This window comes from Serinus canaria, chromosome 22, assembly GCF_022539315.1.
Source record: "Serinus canaria isolate serCan28SL12 chromosome 22, serCan2020, whole genome shotgun sequence".
Lineage (NCBI taxonomy): Eukaryota > Metazoa > Chordata > Aves > Passeriformes > Fringillidae > Serinus > Serinus canaria.
The window spans coordinates 3,155,390-3,180,857 of NC_066335.1; the positions used below are offsets into that span (position 1 = coordinate 3,155,390).

General features: G+C 51.5%; 1 protein-coding gene across 3 annotated transcripts in view; it reads right to left on the reverse strand.

The window, feature by feature from the left end:
- Positions 1–25,468, reverse strand: part of BIN3 (bridging integrator 3) — a 44,254-nt gene that overhangs the window by 5,596 nt on the left and 13,190 nt on the right. The window contains exons 1-7 of one of the 3 annotated variants that reach the window (XM_050982769.1): positions 19,500–19,540; positions 18,815–18,876; positions 17,423–17,521; positions 14,787–14,923; positions 14,164–14,204; positions 3,623–3,764; positions 236–370 (exon numbers count right to left, since the gene is read on the reverse strand). In XM_050982769.1, coding sequence (XP_050838726.1) covers positions 236–370; positions 3,623–3,764; positions 14,164–14,204; positions 14,787–14,921 — 453 coding nt within the window. In that variant the 5' untranslated portion in view covers positions 14,922–14,923; positions 17,423–17,521; positions 18,815–18,876; positions 19,500–19,540. Of the gene's footprint in view, positions 1–235; positions 371–3,622; positions 3,765–14,163; positions 14,205–14,786; positions 14,924–17,422; positions 17,538–18,814; positions 18,877–19,499; positions 19,541–25,468 lie in introns of those variants that run through there. The other 2 variants (XM_030231781.2, XM_050982768.1) reach the window with 2 other exon arrangements.

Consider the following 25,468-nt stretch of genomic DNA (forward strand, 5'->3'; position numbering starts at 1 on the left):
CTTCCTGCAGATCTTTGGCGTGGAGATATCCCAGGAGCCTCTCCACTCACCAGGAGCTACAAAATGAGCCCAAACACCTCAAACCTACCCAAGCCCTGAGCTCAGGACTCCAAATTTGAGGAGATGGCATTGCCAGGTGGATAAAGCCATGGAATTCCAGTGGATGAAGTACAGGCAGGGCCGGAACTGTGGGACAGGACAGGACACAGGTACCAGGAAAGGGACAATGTCTCACCTGTGCCCGGACCAGCGACTCAAAGCTGGGTTTGAAGTAATCGATGCGGCTGCTGTAGAATTTGGGCATCTCCTCCAGCAGCTGCTTGTTCTTGGCTTCAAAGTCCTCCTTCACGGGGCGCAGCTCTTCCCGGGCCTGCGGGGGGACACGGGGGGTCAGACTCCTGGGACAAGGACCCTCCTGGCATGGAGGCCACCCCAGGACAGTGGAGCGCTTTGCTTGGTTGTGGGGACCAGCAGTGACCAGCCTGGAGGGACCCATGGGATCATCCAAGGGAATCTGGTGGGATCCAAGGGACCATTCAATGGTGGAACTCAGGTGACCATGCAGTGGGACCTGGTGGGATCCAAGGGACCATTCAATGGACCCTGGTGGGATCCAAGGGACCATTCAATGGACCCTGGTGGGATCCAAGGGACCATTCAATGGACCCTGGTGGGATCCAAGGGACCATTCAATGGAACCTGGTGGGATCCAAGGGACCATTCTATGGAACCTGATGGGACTCAAGTGACCAGTAAATGGAACCTGATGGGACCCAAGTGACCAGTTAATGGATCATGATGGGACCATCCAGTGGAACCTGATGGGATCCAAGTGACCAGTTCATGGAACCTGATGGGATCATTCAATGGACCCTGGTGGGATCCAAGAGACCATCCTATGGAACGTAGTGACCAGTGACCAGTCAATGGAACCTGATGGGACCATCCAGTGGACCCTGGTGGGATCCAAGGGACCATTCAATGGAACCTGGTGGGATCCAAGGGACCATTCAATGGAACCTGGTGGGATCCAAGGGACCATTCAATGGACATCTGGTGGGATCCAAGTGACCATTCAATGGACCCTTGTGGGATCCAAGTGATCATCTAATGGAATCTGGTGGGACTCAAGTAACCATCCAATGGGACCTGGTAGGATCCAAGTGACTAGTTAACAGAAACTGGTGGGACTCAAGTGACCTCTCAATGGACCCTGGTGGGGCCCATGTGAGCAGTTGATGGGTCCTGATGGGACCATCCAATGGACCCTGGAAAGCCACAGGACACCCAGAGAGGTTGTGCCTTCTCTCCTTCAAAAAACACGGACAAAACCCATTCCCAGAGCTCAGCCAGGCTGGAGAATGTCCCTGGCCATATCCACGTCCCCTCACCCTGCAATTCCCAGGAACGTCGCTCCAGGATCCTGCCCCCACCGTCACCGTGACCTTCAGCTCAGTGCATCCAACTGGCTCCCTTAAACAGAGCGTGGGGAGAACGGGAAATGTCTCCGGGATGGTGTGGAAAAGGGCAGGAGGGGGTGGGCTGTGAAATATTAGACCAGTTCAAGTCTGCCACTTAATCCCGGTGCCATTCCGACGGGAGGGGGGAGCGGGAGAGCCCGGCCCGGCCGCGGCGCCGGCCCTGGGGACAGGGACAGCGTGCCAGGGGCATGGCATGGACTGGGCTCCAGGCTGGGCAGGCCTGGGATCATCCCAGCAAAGGAGCAAATTCATCATTTGCCATGAGGCTGGGAGCGTTGAAACTCCCAGGGTGGAGTTCATGGCATGGAACTCCTGGGGAAAACTCCTGGGATGGAACTCACGGGGGGAAAATCCTGGGATGGAACTCATGGGGGGAAAATCCTGGGATGGAACTCACGGGGGGAAAATCCTGGGATGGAACTCACGGGGGGAAAATCCTGGGATGGAAGTCATGGGGAAAACTCCTGGGATGGAATTCATGGGGAAAACTCCTGAGATGGAGCTCATGGGGAAAACTCCTGGGATGGAACTCATGGGGAAAACTCCTGAGATGGAGCTCATGGGGAAAACTCCTGGGATGGAACTCCTGGGGAAAACTCCTGGGATGGAGCTCATGGGGAAAACTCCTGGGATGGAATTCATGGAGAAAACTCCTGGGATGGAACTCATGGGGAAAACTCCTGGGATGGAGCTCATGGGGAAAACTCCTGGGATGGAGTTCATGGGGAAAACTCCCCAGGATGGAATTAATGGGGGAAAACTCCTGGGGTGGAAGTCACGGGGGGAAACTCCTGGGATGGAGTTCATGGGGGAAAACTCCCTGGGATGGAGTTCATGGGGAAACTCCCTGGGATGGAGTTCATGGGGAAAACTCCTGGGATGGAACTCATGGGGAAAACTCCTGAGATGGAGTTCATGGGGAAAACTCCCCAGGATGGAATTAATGGGGGAAAACTCCTGGGGTGGAAGTCACGGGGGGAAACTCCTGGGATGGAGTTCATGGGGAAACTCCCTGGGATGGAGTTCATGGGGAAACTCCCTGGGATGGAGTTCATGGGGAAAACTCCTGGGATGGAACTCACAGGGGAAACTCCTAGGATGGACTTCACAGGGGGCAGAAGAGCAGAAAACCTGGAGCAAACAATGGATGTAAATGTGCAGCTCAATAATTAAAAATAACTGGATGAGATGAGGCCCTTTCCCATCAAATCCAGACCCTCTGGATACCCCAGGTTCAGGATTGCTCAAGGCTCCCTCTCACAGGTGTTTAAACTCAGCGTTTGGTTAAGATTTTTTTTTTTTTTGGGGAGGGGGAATTAGATCAAAAGTTCATTAAGAGGAAAAAATATATGAAATAACTAAACCCTGTTTAATCACCAGGACAAAAGAATTCCCATTTTTCCAGCCCCAGCTTTAGTCGCTGAGGCTGAGCAAAATAAGCTGCTTACTGTTAAACCAGAGGTGTCTTTTGTTCAGGCTGTTATTTAACACAAAACTTCATTTTTGGGGGTAAATTCATCAGAAAAACACATTTTCTTTGACTCTGAGAATCAATTGTTCCTGGGAGGATCAAGCCACGTGCTGCTGGAGCGACAGATTTTGGGGAAAAACGCTGGGGAAGATTTGATTAAAAAAAAAAAAAACAACCCACAAAACCAACAAACTCATCACGATTTCACTAAAATTCGGGAGAGAGCAAAAAGAATCTGGCAAAACTTCCTGTTAACCAATTACTGCAATTTTCCAAGACGAATTTTTTGGGAACAGGTGGCAAACATAAAGCTGGGAAAGGCTCTGATCTGTTCCCTTCCCCATCCAGCTGCTCGGGGAGGAGGAGGTTGGGGGGAACCCCCCTGTGCCTCGACCTCAGCGCTGGCTCCGAGCTCCCCCAGAGCTCCCAGGGCTCTGATTCCATTTTCTCTTGGAAAAAATTCCATTTTCTTCTAGAAAAGCAGCTCCATCCCTTCAGCCAGCACTTAAAACCAGTGTTGTGCTGTCAAAAAATGCGATTTTTACACGGATAAAAGACATCCTCCCAAAATGTTCTATTCACGGCAAGGACGCCAGATAGGAGGGAAAAGCTTTTCCTGAGTTTTCCCAGGAATGCTGCTGGGATTGTGGCTCTGGGGACACCTCAATACCTGGTGAAGCTTGGCCAGGACAGGGCCAGTTCTTTCCTTTTCCTCATATTTTTCCACCTTGGATTGCAGGCGTTTGTAGTCCTGGAGCGTCTGCTCCCGGCGCTTCACTGCCATGTTCAGGCTGGGGAAGACGCTGCTGAACCTGGGGAAAAAATACATGGAAAAGGCTTGGGATGGGATGTTTTGGATCCAAGGAAATTGTGGAGCACCCTGGTCCAGCAGGAAGTTCCCTGCTGTGATGCTGGGTGAGGTTTTTCCAAGCCAAACCATCCCAGAATTCTGAATATTCTTAATTAAGGTTGTGGTTCCCCAGTTCCTGGCTGGAAAGGGAAAGGAGAGGCAGAGAAGTTGAAATAAAAGTCCAGGGAAAAGAAACAATGAGTGCAAAAGAAATATGAACGCAGATTAAATTTTAAATTATTACAGTTAATTTACAGTTAATAATGGAATATTAACTGTATTATTTTTACACATTTTTTTTTTGGTTTTGGGTATTATTTTTGGCTTTATGTTTTCTTTTTTTTTTGATAAATTTTTGCCTCTTCTGATTGAGTTTTTGTTCTTTTTTTGGCAAATTTTTTTGCTCTTTTTGGGTCACAAACCCAGCTGAAGAGGAGCCCTGAGCCCTCCCCAGAAGGATTCACAGCATCCAACAATTTACCCAGGCGATGGGAAAGATTCCTATTATTAAAATGTGTTACAAATTGAGGAAACATGAACATCTGATGGAGAATATTTTTGAATATGACAGAAAAGGGAAAAGCAGGAACTGGAACGTTGTTCCTGCCTCTTAATTCCAGGAAATCGAATTATCCCAGGGGATACCGGGGCTGTGGGTTGGGATCAAAAAGGTGATGCTCCCTCTGGAGATAATAATTTAATATTCATAAATTCCAGGGTGGTTTTGGGGGGGTTGAGGCCAGGGATTGGTGGTGAAAAATTTCCCTGAGCAGCCCGGCGATGGATTTTACTTCCACGAGGGAACAAACAGCTTTGCCACCTCTTAAAATGGAAAAAAAAAAAACCAAAATAGAAATAGAAATCCAACTGGGGGGGCCATTAGCAAAAAGAAAAGACACAAATGTCACTTGACAAGTGTCATTTGCTTTGGATGTGACCCAAATCCAGGGTTCAGGCAGAACCATGGGTGTTCCCAGCCACTCCAGCCCTATTAAAATCCCATTTTCTGCTTGCTCTGGAGGGTGCTGATGGGCTGGGCCAGTGGGTGCTGAGAGAAGATTTTCATCCCTGAGCCTCACTTTGCAAAGGGCAAACACCAGGAGCAGGGAGAAGTGGGAATTTTTTGTATTCCAAGTGTTTGGAATGGAGGTTTTGGAGCATCCCTGGGGATGTGATCCTTCAATCCTGCCTGGTCCTGCACATCCCCCGAGGCTGGCACAGAACAAATCCATATAAATATAAATATAAACATATATCCCATGATATTCTCCCTCTGTTGCAACAGATTGGAGATGAGGAACAACCTGGAAAAGTCATCAGGGAGCTGCTCCAGCTGCCTGGAGAGGATCAGCTGCTCTGCCCTGACATTGCTTTTTATGGGCACCATCCCACACAATCCCATTATATTTAAAGGGGAGCCATGTCCTGGGTGCAGCAGGCTCCAGGCACGGCCTCAGCAGCTCCTGGGCTGCTAAAATCTCTCCTACCTCTTTGTAAAGTCCAAAAATCTGCCGGGAGAAGGGTCAGGGAAATAGGGATGGAGGAAGGGGTGGCCAGGTTGAGAGGTCTCCTGGGATGCTGGTTTGGGTTCACAGGATCAGGGAATGGTTTGGGTTGGAAAGGATCTTCAGGACGCTCCAGCTGGGGCAGAGACACCTTCCACTGGCCCAAGAGGCTCCAAGCCCACTCCAGCCTGGCCTGGAGCACTTCCAGGGATGTTTTTGTGCCAGGGATGCCCTTTCCCAACATGGCACACACCCAGTGCCAGCAGCTCGAGGTTGCAGCTCCTGCAGGAATTTCTCCCAGTTATTAATGATGGGAAGGAGGATCCCATCAGCCCAGAGGCTTTCCTGGTTTATTTTATGTTCTGTTCCTGCTGGGGGAGGTTTGGGAAGGACACAAAACCTAAAATAGAGAATAAAGACCATGGGGATGAGCTGAGCTGCTCCTCCACAGTGGGACTGCAGGCATGGCAATGCCAGAGGAGATTCCAGGCTGGGAAATCCTCCCTTCCCTGCTGTGCACCAAGCACCATGGCCCTCCTGAAACATCCCCAAACCACTGAGGCTCGTGCTGGCACCCAAGCCCAGCTGTCAGTGGTGCTTTCCTGCCCTTTCCCTGGCACTTCCCAGGGCTCCTGCCTGAACAGAGCCCCGGGACTCTGGCAAAGCCACACGCAGCCACTGCCACCCCCAACCCTGCTCCACAGGGAAGAGCCAATCCTTCCCCTCAGAAAAAGCAGCCAGGGAGGGCTCACAAGACGATCAGCAACACAGTTTCCATTCACTTTGAAGTTAAATCTGGGTTTTAAAAAGGGAGAAATTTTTTTATTTTTAATTTTTCCCCCCTTTTTTTATTCCCGGTATCGACTCTGCAATTTCGCAGCCCGTAATGGAAGGACACCGTGCTCAGGCAGAGCTTTAAAAAATATCTACAGGGCTGGATCTGAAGAGGCTGGGACTGTGTAGGCACAGCAGCTCCTGTCTCACAAGGACTTTTAATGCATAGATTATACGCTGCATTTCCCAGAGCAGGGGGGGCCCAGCTCCCCGGAGCCGCAGCCGTGCCTGGCTCTGGGTCCTGAGCTCCAGCCTGGCCACTGGGAACCCTGCAATCCCACACTGCCCTGAGTGGGAAGAGACCTTGAACCACCCTGTTCCACCCCATACCATGGGCAGGGAACTTTCCACTCTCCCAGGGTGCTCCAAGCCCTGTCCAAGTTGGCCTTGGGCACTTGCAGAGATGAGGAAGTGTTTTCCAGCTTCTCTGTGCCACCTCCGTCCTCACAGGGAAGAATTCCTTCCCAAAATCCTGTTTAAATCTCCCCTTTTTTAGCTCAAAACCAACCCCATCACTATTGGAGGTTCCCTCAGTGTGGCTGTCCTCCACCAGTGAAGGGTTGGGTCATTTGTGACTGAGCTCTCCCTGTGCCCAAGGAGCTCTCCCTGCCCCAGCTGAGCCCTCTCTCTGTGCCAGCTGAGCTCTCCCTGTGCCCACCAAGCTCTCCCTGTGCCCATTGAGTTCTCCTTGGGCCAGACAAGCTCTCCCTGTGCCAGCCAAGCTCTCCCTGTGCCCACTGAGCTCTCCTTGGGCCAGCCAAGCTCTCCCTGTGCCAGCTAAGCTCTCCCTGTGCCCACCAAGCTCTCCCTGTGCCCATTGAGTTCTCCTTGGGCCAGCCAAGCTCTCCCTGTGCCCACCAAGCTCTCCCTGTGCCCACTGAGCTCTCCCTGTGCTCACTGAGCTCTCCTTGGGCCAGCCAAGCTCTCCCTGTAGGAGTCAAGCTCTCCCTATGCCCATCAAGCTTTCCTTGTGCCCACCTGCTCCAGCTGAGCTCTCCCTGTGCCCACCAATCTCTCCCTAGCCCAGCTGAGCTCTCCCTGCTCCAGCTGAGCTCTCCCTGTGTCCACCAAACCCTCCCTGTGCCCACCAAGCCCTCCCTGTGCCCACTGAGCCCTCCCTGTGCCCATCAACCTTTCCTTGTGCCCACCAAGCTTACCCTAGTCCAGCTGAGCTCTCCCTGTGCCCACCAAGCTCTCCCTGTGCCCACCAACCTTTCCCTGTACCCACCAAGCCCTACCTGTGCCCACCAAGCCCTCCCTGTGCCCACTGAGCTCTCTCTGGTTTAATTTCCAGGCAGGATCAGCTCAGCTCAGGCAGGGAAGGACTTTCCTTGGACTGCTCTGGATTGAGGCAAAGCTGCCTCTGGCTCCTGGAGGAATGCAGGAATCCTGAATTCCCTGTGAGCCCAGCAGCTCTGAATTGCCCTGGGATTCAAGGAGAAGGGGTTTCAAGTCCTGCGCAGGATTTTCTCCCTGTGTGGACAGAAACACAAGCCCAGGGTGAGTGCCAGGGGTGCCAAACACCCGTGCAGGGGAGAGGGAGAGCCGGGCTCCTGCTGGTGCCAAGTTATTCCGAGGAATTCCTGACTCCACACGTGGCCCCAGTGTCTCCACAACCATCTCATGCACGTTATTGACAAATGCTCCTGCTGCAGAGCCTGGCACCAAGGCTCTGCAGAGCCTCTGCCATCCACAGACACAGCCAAGCCCTCCAAGAACAGCCCTACAAGGATCAGGAGAGTTTTCCAAAGCCTTTGGAGAGGCACCACCAACCCCTCCTGGACTGGGATCAACTGGGAGGGAGCAGCAGCCAAAGAGCCCTTTGGAGATGGAGCCTGAACAACTCCACAGAGAATTTCAGGACATGAGGGAAAGAGCAGGGAAGCCTCACAAAGCAAATCCTGGATGTTTCACTCATCCATTCCATGCACTTGGAGCAAGGGAACAATTCCTGTCCCTGTGAGATGCACAGAGGAAAAGCCTGGGGCAGATCATGGAATCAGCAAGGCTGGAAAAGGGCCCTAAAACCAAGCTCAACCACCAACCCAGCACCACTGAGCCACCAAGTGCCACCCCAGGCATTTTCTGAGCCCTTCCAGGGATGGTGACTCCTGGGCAGACTGTGCCAGGGTTTGACAATTCTCACCGTGAAAAAGTTATTCCTAATTTCTGATACCATCAATAATCCCAACACCATCCTCCTCCCTATGCTCCTCCACAGGGAATGAGGGGCTGTGACAGCCAAAACAAATCCCCCTCAGCACCCTCTGTAAGCCAAGACTTCCTTCTTTTAATGCAAAGCCAAGAAAATCAAAGCCGAAAGGTGGGAATGGTGGCAAAGTGCAGGTAAAGCAGCACAGGGCCTGCCATGAGAGCAGCTTGAGGAATAAGCTGCTGTTGTTCCCTGTCACTTTTCAGGGAAGGCTGCTCAGGGGGGATTACAGCCCAGGCAGCTTAGGAGGAGCAGGTGAGGGGAGATACGCAGGGATAACGAAAAGAAAATACAAATTACTCTGCTCGTGGCTGTGGGGGGAGAAGGGAAACCTGGGGGTGAACTCCTCACAGGATGACAGGTTATCCTTGGAAAAAACATCGAAATCACCTCGTTGCCTGCATTGCAAATCATGTTCCCACCTCGTCTCCACTCCAGGCTTGCTTCAGCTCCCCGTAATTAAAGGATGGGGTTGGGGAGATAAAAGTGCCCCAGGACTCCTGGGGCTGCCAGATTTGGCTGTTACTCAGCCCAGCTGACAAATCTGGGGCTTGGAAATTGGAAATTCCTTCCCATCTCTCTGCTGGGGATGGTGGGGATGCTTGAGGAGTGGGAACATTCTGTCACCTCTCTATCTTCTCACCCTGGCTATCCCAAATCCTCATTCCACTGCTTCCTCCAGCCCCCTCTTCAGTGGGAAAGGGGTGCTGGAGCTTTGGCACCAGGAAAAATAATGGTAAAACCTTTAATTTTCCTTGTTTCCAAGCATCTCCAACACCCTCAATGGCAGCCTGTGAGCTGGACCTGGCAGGCACACACGTGGCCCTTCCCTTGGGAATTCTTTTTGGGGTGAGATCTTGGATAAGAAACCAAAAGGAAGTGGACAGAAGTGGACAAAAGCTCCAGCTGGTGATGGACAGGTAAAAAAAAGGAATGACAGAGCTGGGAAGCATCAGATGCCAAAGGAAGGGAGGGTGGATGAGGTGAGGGGAAGTTTGGAGAGGCACCAGGATGGCTCAGGAGAGGCTGGAGCAGGGAAGGGGATTGCTGCCATTCCTGTGCTCATGCCCACCCATCCGTGGGGGCCCATCCACCCACCAGGAAGGGGGAAATGAAACCCAGCCCTTCCTTCCTCTGGAGGGAAAAGGTGCAGGAATGGAGAGGCTGGGATGAGGAAGCAGCGTGGGGGATTAGGTGGCCATGTGGCTGCTCCAAATCCTCATTAGGGGCTCGTTAAGGACATGAAAGCTGATTTTCCTGCTTCCTGCACCCCTGGAGCTGCTCCTGGCCAGCCTGGGCTGCCTCTGCCTGGCCGCTTGAGGCACCATGGGGATGGTGCCTCAAGGGATTCCAATGGAATTTATCCCTCACTGCTCTGAGCAGCTCCTGGATTGCAACTCTGAGATGTCCCAGGGGTCTGACACCCACCCCTGTGTGGTGGCACCTCGGGGGCAGCACCCTCTATGTCACCTCTTCCAAAGCCAGGGTGACCAGGACATTCCCATGGCCAAATCTCTCCACTTTTGGGACAAGGACAATGCTCCAGGGGGGTGATTCTGTACCAGGGTGACCAGGACATCCCCATGGCCAAAAATTCTCCAATTCTGGGAACAGGAACATGCTCCCAGTCAAAGGGTTGGTATCAGGACATTCCTATGGACAAAACCTCTCCAATTCTGGGAACAGAACACTGCTCCAAGGGGATGGCACCAATTCCAGGTGACCATGACATTCCCATGGCCAAAAATTCTCCAATTCTGGGACAAGGACAGTGCTCCAGTGAGGTGATTCTGGGCCAGGATGACCAGGACATTCCCATGGCCAAAAAGTCTCCAGCTTTGGGAACAGGAACACACTCCAAGGGAATGGCAGCAATTCCAGTTGACCATGACATTTCCATGGCCAAATCTCTCCAATTTTGGGACAAGGACAATGCTCCATGGGGTGATTCTGTGCCAGGGCGACCAGGACATTCCCATGGCCAAAAATTCTCCAATTTTGGGAGCAGGAACCTGCTCCAAGTCAAAGGGTTGGTACCAGGATGTTCCCATGGCCAAAAATTATCCAGTTTTGGGAGCAGAACACTGCTCCAAGGGGATGGCACCAAGCCAAGGTGACCAGGACATTCCCATGGCCAAAACCCTTCTGGATTTGTGAGCAGGACAATGCCCTAAGGGAATGACCAGGTCACCCCCTGGCTCTGAGAGAGTCAGACAGAGTCAGTTAAATTAAGACCTGTGGCCCTGGAAATCCTCTCCCAACGTGAAAGGTCCTAAATCCTGTGGATTTCCAAACCACCTGGCTCGTTTAAGCCACTTCCTTCCTTAAATAAGGACACAATATGGAACATTAAGACTCCATCCCCAATCCCTGACCCTGCCTTGACTGGGAAGAACTGGGAGAGTGAAGTCCAAACCAGCTGGTTTTGTCCCCTTCTGCCCCAAATCCGCTGCTCTGGTGTGAGATTCCACAGGCAGCTCCCAAAGAGGAGCCCATCCCTCCTGCCCAGCTCCTAGCCCAACCCATCCCCTAAAAAATGCAATATTCTCACTGGAGCTTTGCTCTTTCCCTGAAAATAAATGAGTCACTCCCAGCCAAGGGCTTCTTGGGGCTCAAAAAGCCAAATTGTGAATAACCCTACGAGCCCAGAAGCAGAAGGATTGAAACAATACAAGTCTCCACCCCCCCCAGCTCAATCTACTACTGCTTTTTTTCAACATGGTTTAACAAATTCCCCAATATTTGCCTGGAAACTCCAATCCCTGGACAACTGAATGGAGATTTTACTGCCCATGTGCCTCTGATTACAATATATTACCACTAATGATAATTGTCTGGATTAGACTTATCTGTTTCTTTGGCTAATAAACTATAAGAGACCACCAGTGAAGATGTAATAAAGTGCAGCTGTTGGAGCAAAAAATAAAAAAAATTAAAAAGCCTTTTTTTTTCTAGGTCAGAGCAAAGTTGGGAGAGGCTTGGGAGAGCTGCCTGGGCGAGGGGAAGGAAAACCTAACTGGAAATAAGAAGAGCTCCTCAAGGCAGCTTTCATTAATCTGGAACTTTTCTGCCAGAGCTGGTGCTGGGCTTTATCTGCCAGCAGGACAAAGAGAGGGAGGTGCAAACTCTGCATTTCTCTCCTGCATCTCATTAGCCTCAAAATGGACCCTTGGGCTCCTCAGAAATGTTCCTGGGCAGGAATGCACCTACAAAGGGAAGGAGGAGGGAAGGGAAGGAGCAGTTTTGTTCTTGGAGTGGGGATGAGCTGCCCCAGCATGGAACATAAGCTGGTTAAAGGCACACAGGGTGAAGCTTTGCAGGTGCCAAAGGGCAGGAAAAGGGGAAAAAGAAACCTCTCATCGTGGAAATTCAGGAAGTTGGAGAGAATTGCTGAGATGGAAAGCAGCCAGGAGGTTGGAGTAAACAGCCTGGTGTTGAACTGAGGACTGGGCAGATAATGGAGTGTCCCGAGTCAGGGAAACATGGAATGGGCTGGGTGGGAAGGGATCTGAAGGATCACCCACATCCACCCCCTTCCACTGTCCCAGGGTGCTCCAAACTTGCCTCACACACTTCCAGAAATGAGGCATCCTCAGGGAAATCCATCCCAGCCCCTCCTCACCCTCCCAGGGAACAATTCCTTCCCAAAATCCCTTCTAACCCTGCCCTCTGACAATGGGAGCCATTCCCTGTGTCCTGTCCCTCCAACCCTTGTCCCAAGTTCCTCTCCACCTCTCCTGGAGCCCCTTTAGGACTCTGAGGTCTCCCTGGAGCCTTTTCCTCTCTCACACAAAATTGGAGATTGGAAATGTCCTGATCACCCTGGCATGGTGACCAGAACATCCCTTTGCCTTGGAGCAGGTCCCTGTTCCAAAACTGGAGAGGTTTTGGCCATGGGAATGTCTTGGCCAGCTTGGCATGGTGACCAGGAGATCCCTTTGCCTTGGAGCAGGTTCCTGGCATGGTGACCAGGACATCCCTTTGACCAGGGCATCCCAAAATTGGAGAGGTTTGGCCATGGGAATGTCCTGGTCACCCTGACACGGCACCATCCCTTTGCCTTGGAGCAGGTTCCTGGCATGGTGACCAGGACATCCCTTTGACCAAGACATCCCAAAACTGGAGAAGTTTGGGCCATGGGTATGTCTTTGTCACCCTGACATGGTCACCAGGAGAACCCTTTGCCTTGGAGCAGGTTCCTGCTCCCAAAACTGGAGAGGTTTGGCCATGGGAATGTCCTGGTTACCCTGGCATGATCACCAGGAGATCCCTTTGACCAGGACATCCCAAAATTGGAGAGGTTTGGCCATGGAAATGTCCTGGCCAGCCTGGCATGATCACCAGGACATCCCTTTGCCTTGGAGCAGGTTCCTGGCACGGTGACCAGGACATCCCTTTGACCAGGACATCCCAGAATTGGAGAGATTTTGGCCATGGGAATGTCCTGGTCACCCTGACATGGTCACCAGGACATCCCTTTGACCAGGACATCCCAAAACTGGAGAGGTTTTGGCCATGGGAACATCCTGGCCACCCTGACGTGGTGACCAGGAGATCCCTTTGCCTTGGAGCAGGTTCCTGCTCCCAAAACTGGAGAGGTTTTGGCCACGGTTCCAGCCCTCAGAGCATCTCCCACGGGCACATGGAAATGGATTTATTGTCCTGAATTCACCAGCCCAGGATTTCAAACCCAAGGCAGGTTTGCAGGGAAAGGGATTTGTCTTTCATTTCACCAACTAACACAAGCTGAGAGGGGGAAAAAAAAAACCCAAAAAACCCAGAATATCTCAGAAACACAAGTTCTTCCAATTTTAACAGAATGCTGGAAGAAAAAGTTAATGTATCTTTCATGAGGACAATCTAGATAATAAGCAACACAATTCCACAGCAAAAGGCTGGGATTTTTTTTTCCCCTTTTTCTTTCTTTCTTCTTTTTTTTTTTTTTCCTTAAATAAGCAGGAATTTCTGGTTGTGGATAGAGGACCAAGGTAAAACTTGAGTCACCAAACATCCCCCAGACAGGAACATGCTGTAACCTCAGGTGTTAAGTGATCCATGAGATTTTACTTTCAGATTTGGGCAGAAACAACAACTTCAGGGGGGGAAAAAAAACCCAAACCAAGTAAACCACGACAACCCCTCTGTGTGTCAAACCTGAACTGAAATTGTTATTCAGCAATTTGCAACACTTACTGTCATATTAAAGTAATTTAGTTTTATTTTTGCTCGCTGGCTCTGTTCCTGTAACAAAACAGCAAAATCTTGGGATTTAAGGGGATATTTGGGAGAGAACTGAATTATCCTGAAAGGTCTGGGAGTACAGCCTGTGACCCTGGAAAAGGTGGACATTTTGCAGGCTAGATGTGACAGAACTGTGGGATTTGGGCTTTTTCCCCTCATTTCCAACCTCTCTGGCTACGAAGGCTCTGCAGCCTCTCCTCCTTCTTTGCATGGAAATATTTATAAATATTATTTATAAACATGCAAAACCTTCCACTTTCTCCTTTTTTTATTTAGGAAAATTTCCAAATGAAAGAAACTTTTGCTCAACCAGCCAATTTCTGACCCCCCTGGATGATCTCCAGGTGGTTCTGTTCCTTTGCTGAAGGTAAAAAACCAACACATGAACAGAGAAAATTGAATTATTCATCTTTTGGGGGTCCATTCCAGCCCAGGATGCTCCATGATTTTCTACCTTAGGAGTTCTTTAAGCTACAGGTGAAGGCAGCAGTGGATCCAAGTGGCAAAAAAGGTTAAAATTGTTATTAATGAGGGTATCCAGATGAGGACAGATGATGGTTGGTACTCACTTTTTCAAAGGCTCTATGACTGTCTTTTGGATCTGATTCACCTGTGGAATGCAGAAAAGGGAGGATTGCAGGTCAGGATTGCTGGAAAATCCCATTTGCACAAGGATGGATTTGTAGGGATGGGTTTGTAGGGGTGGGGAGGGACTCTGAGCACAACCACCACGTCCTTTAACCAAAAGAGAGGGAAGTTCTCCCATGGGAGCTGAAATCCCAGCCTGAAGAGGGAGATTAGAGAAACTCCTGTGGGAAAAGTCTTGGGGATGATGATAAAAAGGGAAAGAGGTGAGAAAAAAGGATTCTGGACATGGCAGGGAGTGACAGGACACAGGGAATGGCTTCCCACTGCCAGAGGGCAGAGGGAGATGGGATTTTGGGAGGAAATCCTTCCCTGGGAGGGTGGGGAGGGGCTGGGATGGAATTCCCAGAGGAGCTGTGGCTGCCCCATCCCTGGAAATGTCCAAGGCCAGCTTGGAGCAGCCTGGGACAGTGGGAGGTGTCCTTGCACATGGCAGGGGGGTGGAATGGGATGGGTTCAAATCCCCCCCAACCATCCCATGATTCCAGGATGCTCCCAGCATCCCATGACTCCAGGACACTCCCAGCACTCCCAATTCCCAATCCACCTTCTCCTGGTTGAAGGAGTCCATCCTCTTCATGGCCGTGTCGAAGGCCGTGACCATCTCGAGGAAGGAGGGCTCCTGCTCACACAGGGGGTTGGACAGCAGGTCTGAGGAGATCTTCACTGCAGACTTGGACATGGCTGATGGAAAAGAAACCAGACAGGGTCACATTTCCACATTCCCATTGCCAGGAGGGCAAAAATCAGGGAGCTGTGCCAGCCAGGAGAGGGTCAGCACAAGCTGGCACGGAGATGCTCGGTGGAGGCTGAGAGAAAAGCAAGGAAAAGGCAGCAATTCATTCATGTAAACACCCAGAGAAGTGTTTTTATATAAGTTAAGTCTGAACCACTCCAATGCGAGGCTTGTGATGCTGCCAGAAATAATCCCAGGCTAACAAAAGCACTGTTCTCTTAAAAAAACCCCAGAGATGGGGGTTTTTATACATCTTCTCTCGACAGACTATTAAGTGTCACTCTCAGCCTCACTACAGCTCTTCCACAACGAGAAAAATCACAGTCCATTAAGTCTTTCAAATGGCTTTACAAAAATAAAAAAAAAAACCAAAAACCCATGTATTTGAAGTGGATTTAGTGGGAAAGGACCAGACTGACAGGACTGAGAGACGAAGGTTTCTCTTTCCCTCTCCGAACACAAAGAGCAGGGACACAAGTTAAGGATTTTCCCCTCAATAAGCTGATTTTTTTTGCCTGTGGAGAAGGAGTCAGGGGGAATATGAAGTCCCTACAGGCCCTGGGAGTGCCACCAAGAAATCCAGAAGCACCAGGTCATGCTCTGACTGAGCATTCCACTTGTTTTCCACCAGCCACATCCCTCTTTATCCAAACACTTGGTCTGCAAAGGGAAAATTCAATGACAGAACCACTACACAAACGAGCAAGAAATGAGGGAAGGTACAGAATGGAAAAAAAGACTAATAAAAAGGAAAGGATAAATATAAACAGGGATAAAATAGGCTTAAAAAAAAAAAAGGCCAGAGGTACTAAAAAAAAATGTTCTTTTTCCTCAGTACTGGAAGCTATTCCAGTTGGAGATCACAAAGCCAGATGCTTGAGCTGTGCTTTGGAGGAGCTTTGGAAAGACTCCCTTAGATATTAAAAGTTAAAATCATCCCAATAATGGGGCTTAAGATCATAAATCAAGGGGTTAAACATTCAGATTGAAAGGTTACACACAATTATACCAGAGAGAGCTCAGAAGCTGCAGAGCTGGGGAGCTCAGTGCAGAAGGAGCCTCTCACTCTGGGATAACAAAGCCACCGTATCCATCTATTATCCAAACATGAAGGCTTTGGGCACTTAAACCTTGAAACAGATGGGATAGAATCCATATGTGTGACCACATCTGAGCAGGGATTTGTGCCAGAACAGGACGGAGTTGAGAACAGCAGAACTCCTTTGGCTGGAAGGAAAATGAAAGTCTTCCTTGACAGGAAAGGATTGGAAGGGAACTGGAGGGAGGGAGTGGCAGGGTCACGCTGGGAGGTTGGGAATTGGGGGGGTTTGGGCTGGTTCAGGGGGAATTTGGGTCAGGAATCTCCTCTGCATCAGTGGGATCACCTATGGAGAGCTGGAAAAGTGGGGTCTGAGAGTGCCAGGGCAGGGAGGAGAGAGGAGAAGGCCAAGGAGGAGGAGGAGGAAGAGGAGGAGGAGGAGAAGGAGGAGAAGGAGAAGGAGGAGGAGGAGGAGGAGGAGGAGGAGGAGGAGGAGGAGGAGGAGGAGGAGGAGAGGAGGAGGAAGGAGAAGGAGAAGGAGAAGGAGAAGGAGAAGGAGAAGGAGAAGGAGAAGGAGAAGGAGAAGGAGAAGGAGAAGAAGGAGAAGGAGAAGGAGAAGGAGAAGAAGGAGAAGGAGAAGGAGGAGAAGGAGGAAGAGGAGGAGGAGGAGAAAGGATCTCCTGTCCCTCAGGGTGGCCTTCAGGAGGGTCTGCACTGCTCTCTTGCTCATTAAACATGTGAGATGTAACTCCAATTAATTATTCCAAAGGAGAGCTTTTACCTCCAGTTAAAGAACATCCTCCTGCTGCTTAAGATCCTATTTAGTTTGGAAAGAGGGTGGGGAAGGGGGTGAGTGACAGGGAGTGCTGCTAGCAGCCATTCCCTGTTTGCTGGTAGGGCAGTGAAGAGCCTGGCTGGGATATTTCTGTGCACAGGAATTCTCTTGTTCTGAGCTGAGCTTTTTGGGAAGAAGGTGGAGACTCGAGCCACCAGTCCCACTTTGCCAGGGAGTGTTTGCAGGCAGTGAAGAACCAACCCCCTGAGCCTGGAGGAATGAGAGAGGAGGGCAAAATGCTGCCATCCTCACCAGATTTGGGGGTTGGATGTTGGGAATGGGCACTGCCAGGTGAGGAAAGCCATCCTCAGGGATTGATCTGATCCACCTCCTCTTCCTCCAGCCCTCCCTCAGCGGGCTGTGTGCAGTACCTCTCCCTCCACTCACCATTTCAAGCCTTTAAATGAGAAATCAGATCATCCTGGCTCTGGCCAAGGCTCATTTGTGACTCTGCCATGGAACAGAACGGAAAAAGAAAGTCCTCCCACAGCTCCTCTGGGACTTGAAATGCTCCATATAAACAACGCCCACTGCAAGGGAGGGGAGGGGAATCCTTAACAAGGAAAAACTTACCAAGGATCCCTGACAATGACCAGAGTCCTCAGAAAGGGCAGATTTCACTCTGGAAAAGTGTCCTGGGTGTCTGGTGCTTTTCCCACTCCTCTCCCTGTGCTGGGAAGGGTGGGAGAGCATGGGAAGAGCCTGGAGCTGTGTTCAGGCAATATCCAGACAAACAGACACACACAGACACACAGACACACAGGTGAGAGGCTGGATCTGTGACACACACACAGACACACTCACACACACACACAGAGGTGAGAGGCTGGATCTGTGTTTGTGTCAGGCAATATTCACTCACACACACACACACTCACACACACACACACACACACACACACACACACACACACACTCACACACACACACACAGAGGTGAGAGGTTGGATCTGTGTTTGTGTCAGGCAATATTCACACACACACTCACACACACTCACACACACACACACAGAGGTGAGAGGCTGAACAAAGCCCCAAATCTGCCTCCTTCCCCCTGCCCTGCCCTGCTGTGACCCCAATCCCACGGGATGAGTGCTGGCCCAGTGCAGCCCACACCTGTTTGTGCTGGTGCCTCTGCCTTGGCTCTGGAGCTGTGGGGGCCAAGCAGGGATTGCTCCAAACCACACACTGGGAAAAACCATCTGGGTTTGGAACAGCTCTTTGCTGCAGGTTCCTGCCCTGCTCATCTCAGTAACCAGCATCCAACAAATCCAGCTCCCAGCTCCCCTCTGCTGGATCCCTCTCTGGGCACAGCAGATTCGGACCAGGGGGATGTGAAGGGAGCTGGGACACGGGACAGGACACCTGCAAGGGCAGATGTCACCCCAAACGTGCAGGCAGAGCTGTTTATTGCTTCCTCCATCGCCCACTGCCACCAGGGGAAGCCAAAGGAAGCAGGCACCGAGGCAATGAGCTGGGTTATTCCCAAAGGAGAGCTGCCAGGTCAGCATTTCCCACGGGAAACACGGCCAGCTGTGTCCAGCTGTGCCCCCCAGACCCAGCCCACCTTCCTGGGGCTCCAGAGAGGGAGGTGAAAGGAGGTCTGAGGGAGGTGACAAAGCACTGCTGGCACAATAGGCTCAGCTGGAGCTGCTCCTGCTGGATAATCTGAGACCTGGGACAACGACTTCTGGGTTTTTTCAGTGGCAGAAAGTGAGGCAAACAAAAGAAAGGGACGTGTCCAAGGCCATGGAGCTCAGAGACAGGGACTGAGCCCGCAGCACTCCCTGTGTTCCCTGGGCTGAGCTGCCTCTCGCAGATGGCCTTGTAACTAAGCAAACTGAGTGGGACTGAGCTCTGGATTTGTTTTCCAGACTTGTCACACATTACTCATGTGATCTCGAGAAAAGTCACTTCATCTCTCTGTGGCCAAGTTCACAGTCTATGTATCCTCCAGTCACTTACCCAAATCTGCATCTGTGCTTTTCTTCATATCCTTCTGAAGTTTTTTGGTCTGATCTTCCAATCTGAAAGATGGGAGAAAGAAGGCAAAGTCGGAATCTTGGAAAGAAAGAAACCCAAGTGTATCATACGTGCAACAAATCATTTACGGGCTGAATATGCTGGCTTCTGGTGGGAGTTAAAAATATCCAGGCAAGGCTTGATGAAGTTCAGTGCAGCTCAGCCCTTTCGGGTTGTTTTCAGATGGTTTTTAACCTTTTCAAGTTGGTGATCTCTTATTCATAGTTCGCATATTTCCTGAAAGTTCTCACTCTTAGCACAAATGGTAAAGCCAAATGCTTCCAGATGATCCCTGTGAGCTCCTGTGACACAGGCAGGATGGCAAAGCCACTCCTGGTCCTCTGAGGTGTTGGCCCCTACAGGGACCCTGCAGTTTCCTGGCAATTTTACACTTTGTTTTTTGGGTTTTTTTAAGCTTTAAAAAACCTGCAAATACTGCAACCCCACTGCAAATACTTCTGAGGACACCTCTGAACACTCAGAGAAACCCTGAAGAATTGGAAATTACAGGGCAGTGAAGGATTTGCTCGCTGGGAAGAGCATCCCTGGCTAAAATCCCCTGGGAAGATGCAATGGGAGGAGGGAAGCACGCGGCCGGTCCTGTCCGACCAGTGTGGTTGATACTCACTGCTGCAGCTTCCCATATTCCCTTTCAAAGTCTCTCTCCACCTGTGGAAAGAAGAGATGGAAATCAGCTCCAGGGGACTGCAGGGCAGCCTGGAGCATGCAGGGAAAGCTGTCCCTGAGAAATGCTGAGCTGAGCCCAGCACAAGCTGCAGCTTTGATGGGAGTTGTGCCTCAAAAGTAAAGGAAGTCTTGGGGATTTGGAGCTCCAGACTCTCTTGGAGCCAGCACCAAACATGTCAGCTCGAGCCAAGGACGTGCTCCAGCACAGGGACTGGGAGCTGATGGAATAAATGGGAATGCTAGAAAAGCAGGGAGGTCACAGCCTAGCGTGGCTCAGTGCTGGGGGACAAACCCGTGCTCTCTCCCAATATCTGAGGGGAGCTGCGGCTCCTCCAGCCCCGTTAAGGATCCTGAGGTGGGTCTGGCCGTTTCCTCCTTCCTCATCCTCACCAGAATGGTGAAATTCCCCCCAAACCACCAGCAAGCCTTCCCACCTCTGCATGATTCACCCCCTCCACCCCCTCCTTACCCCTACAACAGCTCCCTGCCATGAGATTCTTGGGCTGGAGCATAATCCCAGTGGACTGTGACACCTCCAAAAGAGAGGGGAACCCTGTGCTCCGAGCTCCAAGCTCCAGCACAGCCTTCTCCCAACGCTACCTCAGTGCCTGTTCCCTCCTACTTGCTAGCTGGCAGCAAACCTCCAGCGATAGGAGATATTTTAAGGAACTTTCTTTCCATGCTGACTGTTTTAACACACTTAAAACATTCATTCCACACCTCGTCAGGCAGAGAAGCAAATGGATTTCAATTGACCAGCCAAGAGTAAATCCGTGCGCGTTTGTTGTCATGGGATCAGCGCTGGGTTCACCCGTGTTGTCAAGCTCCCGTGCTATTAAGGAAATGCAGAGTGCTGGGAGCAGCCAGGACCAGAAGGATCCAAAGGTTTGTTCCAATTCTTCCTGCTGGCCCTGGGATTTCAATCCCAGGCTTGATGCAGCACCGCAATTTAATGGGGATGTTTGCTATTCAAACGGAATTGCTGTTAAAAGCTTGGGGGTTAAAGATGGAGATTTTCTTAAATTCAACATCTTTTTGGGCTGCACTTGAACTCCACCAGCCTGATCTGAGGGCAGGCAGTGCCCAGCCACATTCCAGCCCCATCCCAGCTCCCAGCTGTCCGCACCATCCGCTCCCACCATCCGGGGGATGCGAGCTGGGCTCTCTCCCCCCCCCAATCCCTCTGCTCCAAAAATCCCTCCCAGGAGCTCCAGCTCCCTTTTCGTGCTGCTAAAATTGGGTGCTGGAGAGAACAGCCACGGAGCAGTGTGGGGGCAGCTCACACGACTTGTGCCTGGCGTTCGGGGAGCGCAGAAATCCGCGGCAGCTGGCGCCCTGCAGGTCAGGTAACCAGCACATAGTAAAACTCACCCTCCATCCCCGTGCCTGTTCCGGCTGCTAAAATATCCAGGGACTGTTGCACTCTATAAATAGGCCTTAGGTGTGAATTGTTTTGGTTGCAAACCACACAGGGTCGGGCACGACTCAAAATGTGCCCCCCTTTGAAAGGCTGGGGGTGTCATTCCCTTATTGTTCCCTCTCTGTGCTTAGGAGGATCTGCTCAGCAACCAATTCCTCCAAAAGCTCTGGCTGTGGAATACCTGTGAATATTCAGGGTTTCTGGCCCTTTTTTGCTGTCAGATTTGCCCATTTCTGTGCAATAAGCAAAAGGCATCGTGCCTTAATGGATATGGAGCAGTTTCCAGGGCCTGAAGGGGCTCCAGGAGAGCTGGAGAGGGATTTGGACAAGGGATGGAGGGACAGCACACAGGGAGTGGCTCCCAGTGCCAGAGGGCAGGGATGGATGGGATTTTGGGAAGGAATTCCTGGCTGTGAGGGTGGGGAGGGGCTGGGATGGAATTCCCAGGGAAGCTGTGCCTGCTCCATCTCTGGAAGTGCCCAAGGCCAGCCTGGAGCACCCTGGGACAGTGGAAGGTGTCCCTGCCCATGACAGGGAGTGGAACAAGATGAGTTTAACACTCCCTTCCCACCCAAACCATTCTGGGACTTTAGGATTCATTCCATAAAGACAAAACCTCCCCACCCTCAGACCCTCTGGGTGCTGTGACCCCCCCCCCCAAACCTTCTGAGCTCCCTCAAGCCCCCACCCCAGCGCCAGAGCAGGATCCACATGGGATCGAGGTGACTCCACACAGACACACTTCAGCTGCCCAGCCTGACTCACATCCCCAGCCCCATCTCTCTGAGACAGCTGCCCAAGGATTGCTCTTATTTTTCACGCCCACAGGCAGCAACTGGCTCCCAGTCCCCACAGTCTGCGAGCTCAGGGAGCCTCCCAGCCATGGCTGGAGCCCGGGTATCCCACAAAAACAGCTCCTCTGGAGAGGGAAAAGCTGCTCTCACGTGCTCCCACCCAGCAGAGTCACAGGCAGAGCCCTGCAAGGAGGACAAGCCGGGAACATTTTGCAGAGCACACAGTAATTCCCACTCCCAGCAGCTCTCCACGGTCACACGCAGCCGACAGAGGCTGTGGAGAGGATTAGCACGTTAAGAGTAACGAGAACAAGAAGTACAGGCAAGAAAATTACAATATCCTGAAGGGAAGTTTCCGTATTATTAAAATAATCCCACTGCTCTGCAGCCTCTTTCTGAAAACTCCAAATCAAACCACACTTTCTGTATTGAATGGCTTTTTTTTTTTTTCCAGGCACAGGGGCTGGGTAATGCAAAAATCGCTCGTCTCGGGGTTTTTATTTAAATCTACATCAAGAGCGACGAGCTCTCGAAAGCTCTGAAATAAAACAACGTTCTCTCCTTCACCCAGTTCTTTTTTTTTTGTTGTTTGCAAACACTGGGCCTCCCACCTGTGATCAGATCCCTCCTGCTTGAAGGGCAGGATCATCATCACCACCCTGGTTATGAGGCAATGGAGCAAGACTGAAGCCAACACTACAAAGAGATGGAAATGAGGGACTGTCAGGAACCTTCCTATCCCCCTGGGGTTCATGTTTTTTCCTGGAGGAGGAAGATGAGCTGATTCCTTCCAGTGGTCTCAGCATCTTCGTGGATCTTGGGAAAAGAGGGAAGTGTTTCCTTCTTCCTCTTCTCCAAAAACAAAAAGTGAAACCCACAGAAATTAGAACTAAGATTTTCTGCTGAGCTTCTGCCAACCCATCAAGAATTTCAAGGTAAGTCCCATGGGTGAATATTCTGAGCCAGAGCTGCAGAGTGCAGGTGGATCTGGGATGTCACAGACTCTACCCAGCAAGACCTCCACATCCCCATCCTGCAAGAAAGCTTCCCAGAAAAGTGGCAAAGGGAAAAAGGAGGCACCTCCCAACTGCAGAGACCAGTTTGGCCAGAAAAGATTGAAGGAAGAGAGTGAAAATGAGCAAAACTATTGAACTGGCATCACTTGAATTTACCCCACCATTCCCATGACATTTACTCCACTGTTTTGGGATTTCCAGCTGGCTGGTGGAGCCCAATGGAAAGGTGCTGCAGTGGAATCCTGCTGCTCACGGAGCTCCTCCGTCCGACATCCCCGGGGAAGGCAGAGCTGCTGGGATGAGTCAAGGAAAGGAGGTTTGGCAGCTCAGGTCTCCACTCCCTGCCAAGCTGACTCAGGCCAGCAAGGAGGAGGAGGAGGGCGAGTGGTCTGAGTCAGCCCAGGCCAGAGCAGGGCCGAGGGAAGCAGGGAGGGAGGTGGGATAAAACCTCGCCGGGGGATGCAGGGCCGGCTCTGCTCCCCAGCTCCTGCCTGCTTGGATCATCCCAGCCCTGGTGAAGGGCAGGGAACAACCTGAGGGGACACAGGTGAACTTCAGCTGCAGCTGCAGCAGAGCTGGGGAGACGAGACAGCTCCGATGGCAGCGCAGCCTCTGCTGGGAGCGGAGCTGTCCCGAGGGAGGGGAGAACATCTCTGCCATGAGAGGCTTCGTGGCTGAGCAATAAACATGGAGAGATATAATTCTAACAGGTTTAACTCCTATCACTGGGCATTAGTTTAATTGGGCTGTGGGCCTGTGGCCCTGCTGACAGCAGGTCCTCTTGGAGCATTAGATCCTCCCACCCGGCTCCCAGCACCCGCTGACAGCTGCTCTTTTCAGGGAAGAGGAGGGGAGAGATTATGCTGTCTGGAATTGGATTTGCCCAGGTTAAGGTGGAAACAAAGCACAGCCACGTCTGGGGAGGGGGAGATCACCTCAGTTCACCAGCTGATATTTTCTACCGGGGTTTCCTTCTCCCTCAAGAGCTAAACTGTGGCTGACACCGTGCCCTTCTCCAAAGGATCACAGGCGAGTGGGCACAGGGAGTCATGACTAATTCCTCGGCAGCCCAGGCAAATTGCTTTTCAGGACTACTCCCGGCCTAGATCTGACACCAGCCCCAGCACTGAGACAACAAAAAAGCCTCTCTGGCTCGCTGAGCCTCTCAGCAAAGCCACCCCCTCTCCTGACTCCAGGCCCAGGCCTCATGGAGAGCCAAAGAAGTTACATCCTTACAAATGCTGCTTTTTTTTTTTTATCCTTCCCCCTCACCCCCTCTCTTGTGGTCCGGTCTCTGTGAGTGGGAGATCCTCTACCCACAACCACTTCCCTTCTGATGGGCTTGGGATGCAGCCCTGGAGATGCCACACCTTCCCACTTCCTGCAGCCCAACATCTGGAACATCCCAGCCCTTGGCTGCTGCTGCTGCTGTTCCCCAACGCCTGCACAGATGGAGCGGCTCAGCCTGCAACTGGGAGGTAAATTTGGGGGCCTGCAGCTCAAAGCAGCCCCATCCCTTGCACACCACTGCACATGGAATGCCTGGTCCTGGGGGATATCCGTGGTTTCCTGCCGTTTGTTCTGCTTTGAAGAGCTGCACTCTACACTGGGTGTGAAGTTCCAAGGTTTTGGGCTTCCTGTTTTCTGCTTTCCCTGTATCTGGTGCCTGGACAGCAACACCACCACCACCACCACCACCATCATCATCATCAGAATCATCATTCCAGGGCAAGTGGAAGCCTTTTAGAAATCAACTTTGTTGACACTGAATCTTGTAACTTGTTCCTAGGGAGCTGAGGAAGGAAGGAAGGAAAAGGAAAAGGCCTGGAAAGGCTCTGGGTGCTGAATGAACCTCTGCCTGCCGGATATTCTGAGCTGTTCTATTTAATACACACACATGTATATATAAGCAAAGGCTGCCAACTGCTTCAGAACAGCACATTCCAGCAGCTCCGGGGAAGGGAAGATCTCAGAGGTGCCACCACTCATCTGCAGGGAGCCCGAGCACAGAGATGGCTGATTTTAGGGGAGAAAAACCTCTAAAAGGGGAGGGAAACAGCAAGGAAATGGAATGCATTGAACTGGGATGTGAGAATGGGTGGGCTGGAGATGCCCAGCAGAGCTGGCCAAGACACCCAGAACTGCAGAGCAGTTGGTTCTTGCCCCAGCCTGAAGGACATCGGCATTGGGAGCACTGGGAAAGGCAAAATATTGTAGAGCAAGGAATGTGGGGGCTCCTGACACGAGCTGGGAGAGATGTGAAGGGCTGAAGCTGGGCTGCCTCACCTGAGGGATCACAGGCAGCAGCACCTTGCTGGTTGATCACCAGCCCCTGGAAAAGGGCAGCTGAAAACACAGGAAAACCACGGAGGAATTTCACCAGTCCTCGTCTCCGTTGCCTGCCTGGCTTAAATTCTGTACTGACAGTTTGGAGCTGTTACAGAAAATTGCTGCTCCACGGCAGCAGACAACCACCAAATCCTTTAAAATAAAACATGACAATCAAGCCTTGAAGGGAGTGGTGGGATTAGCCCTCTGCCTCCAGGGAAAATGTCATGTCCCAAGGAGAAACTGCCCCACAAACATGGGTGCCCACGCATCCTGCGGAATTAGCTGGGTGTCCCGGAGAGGAAGGATCAGGGATGTCAGTCTGTGCAGGGGATTAGGGCACCAACGCCAT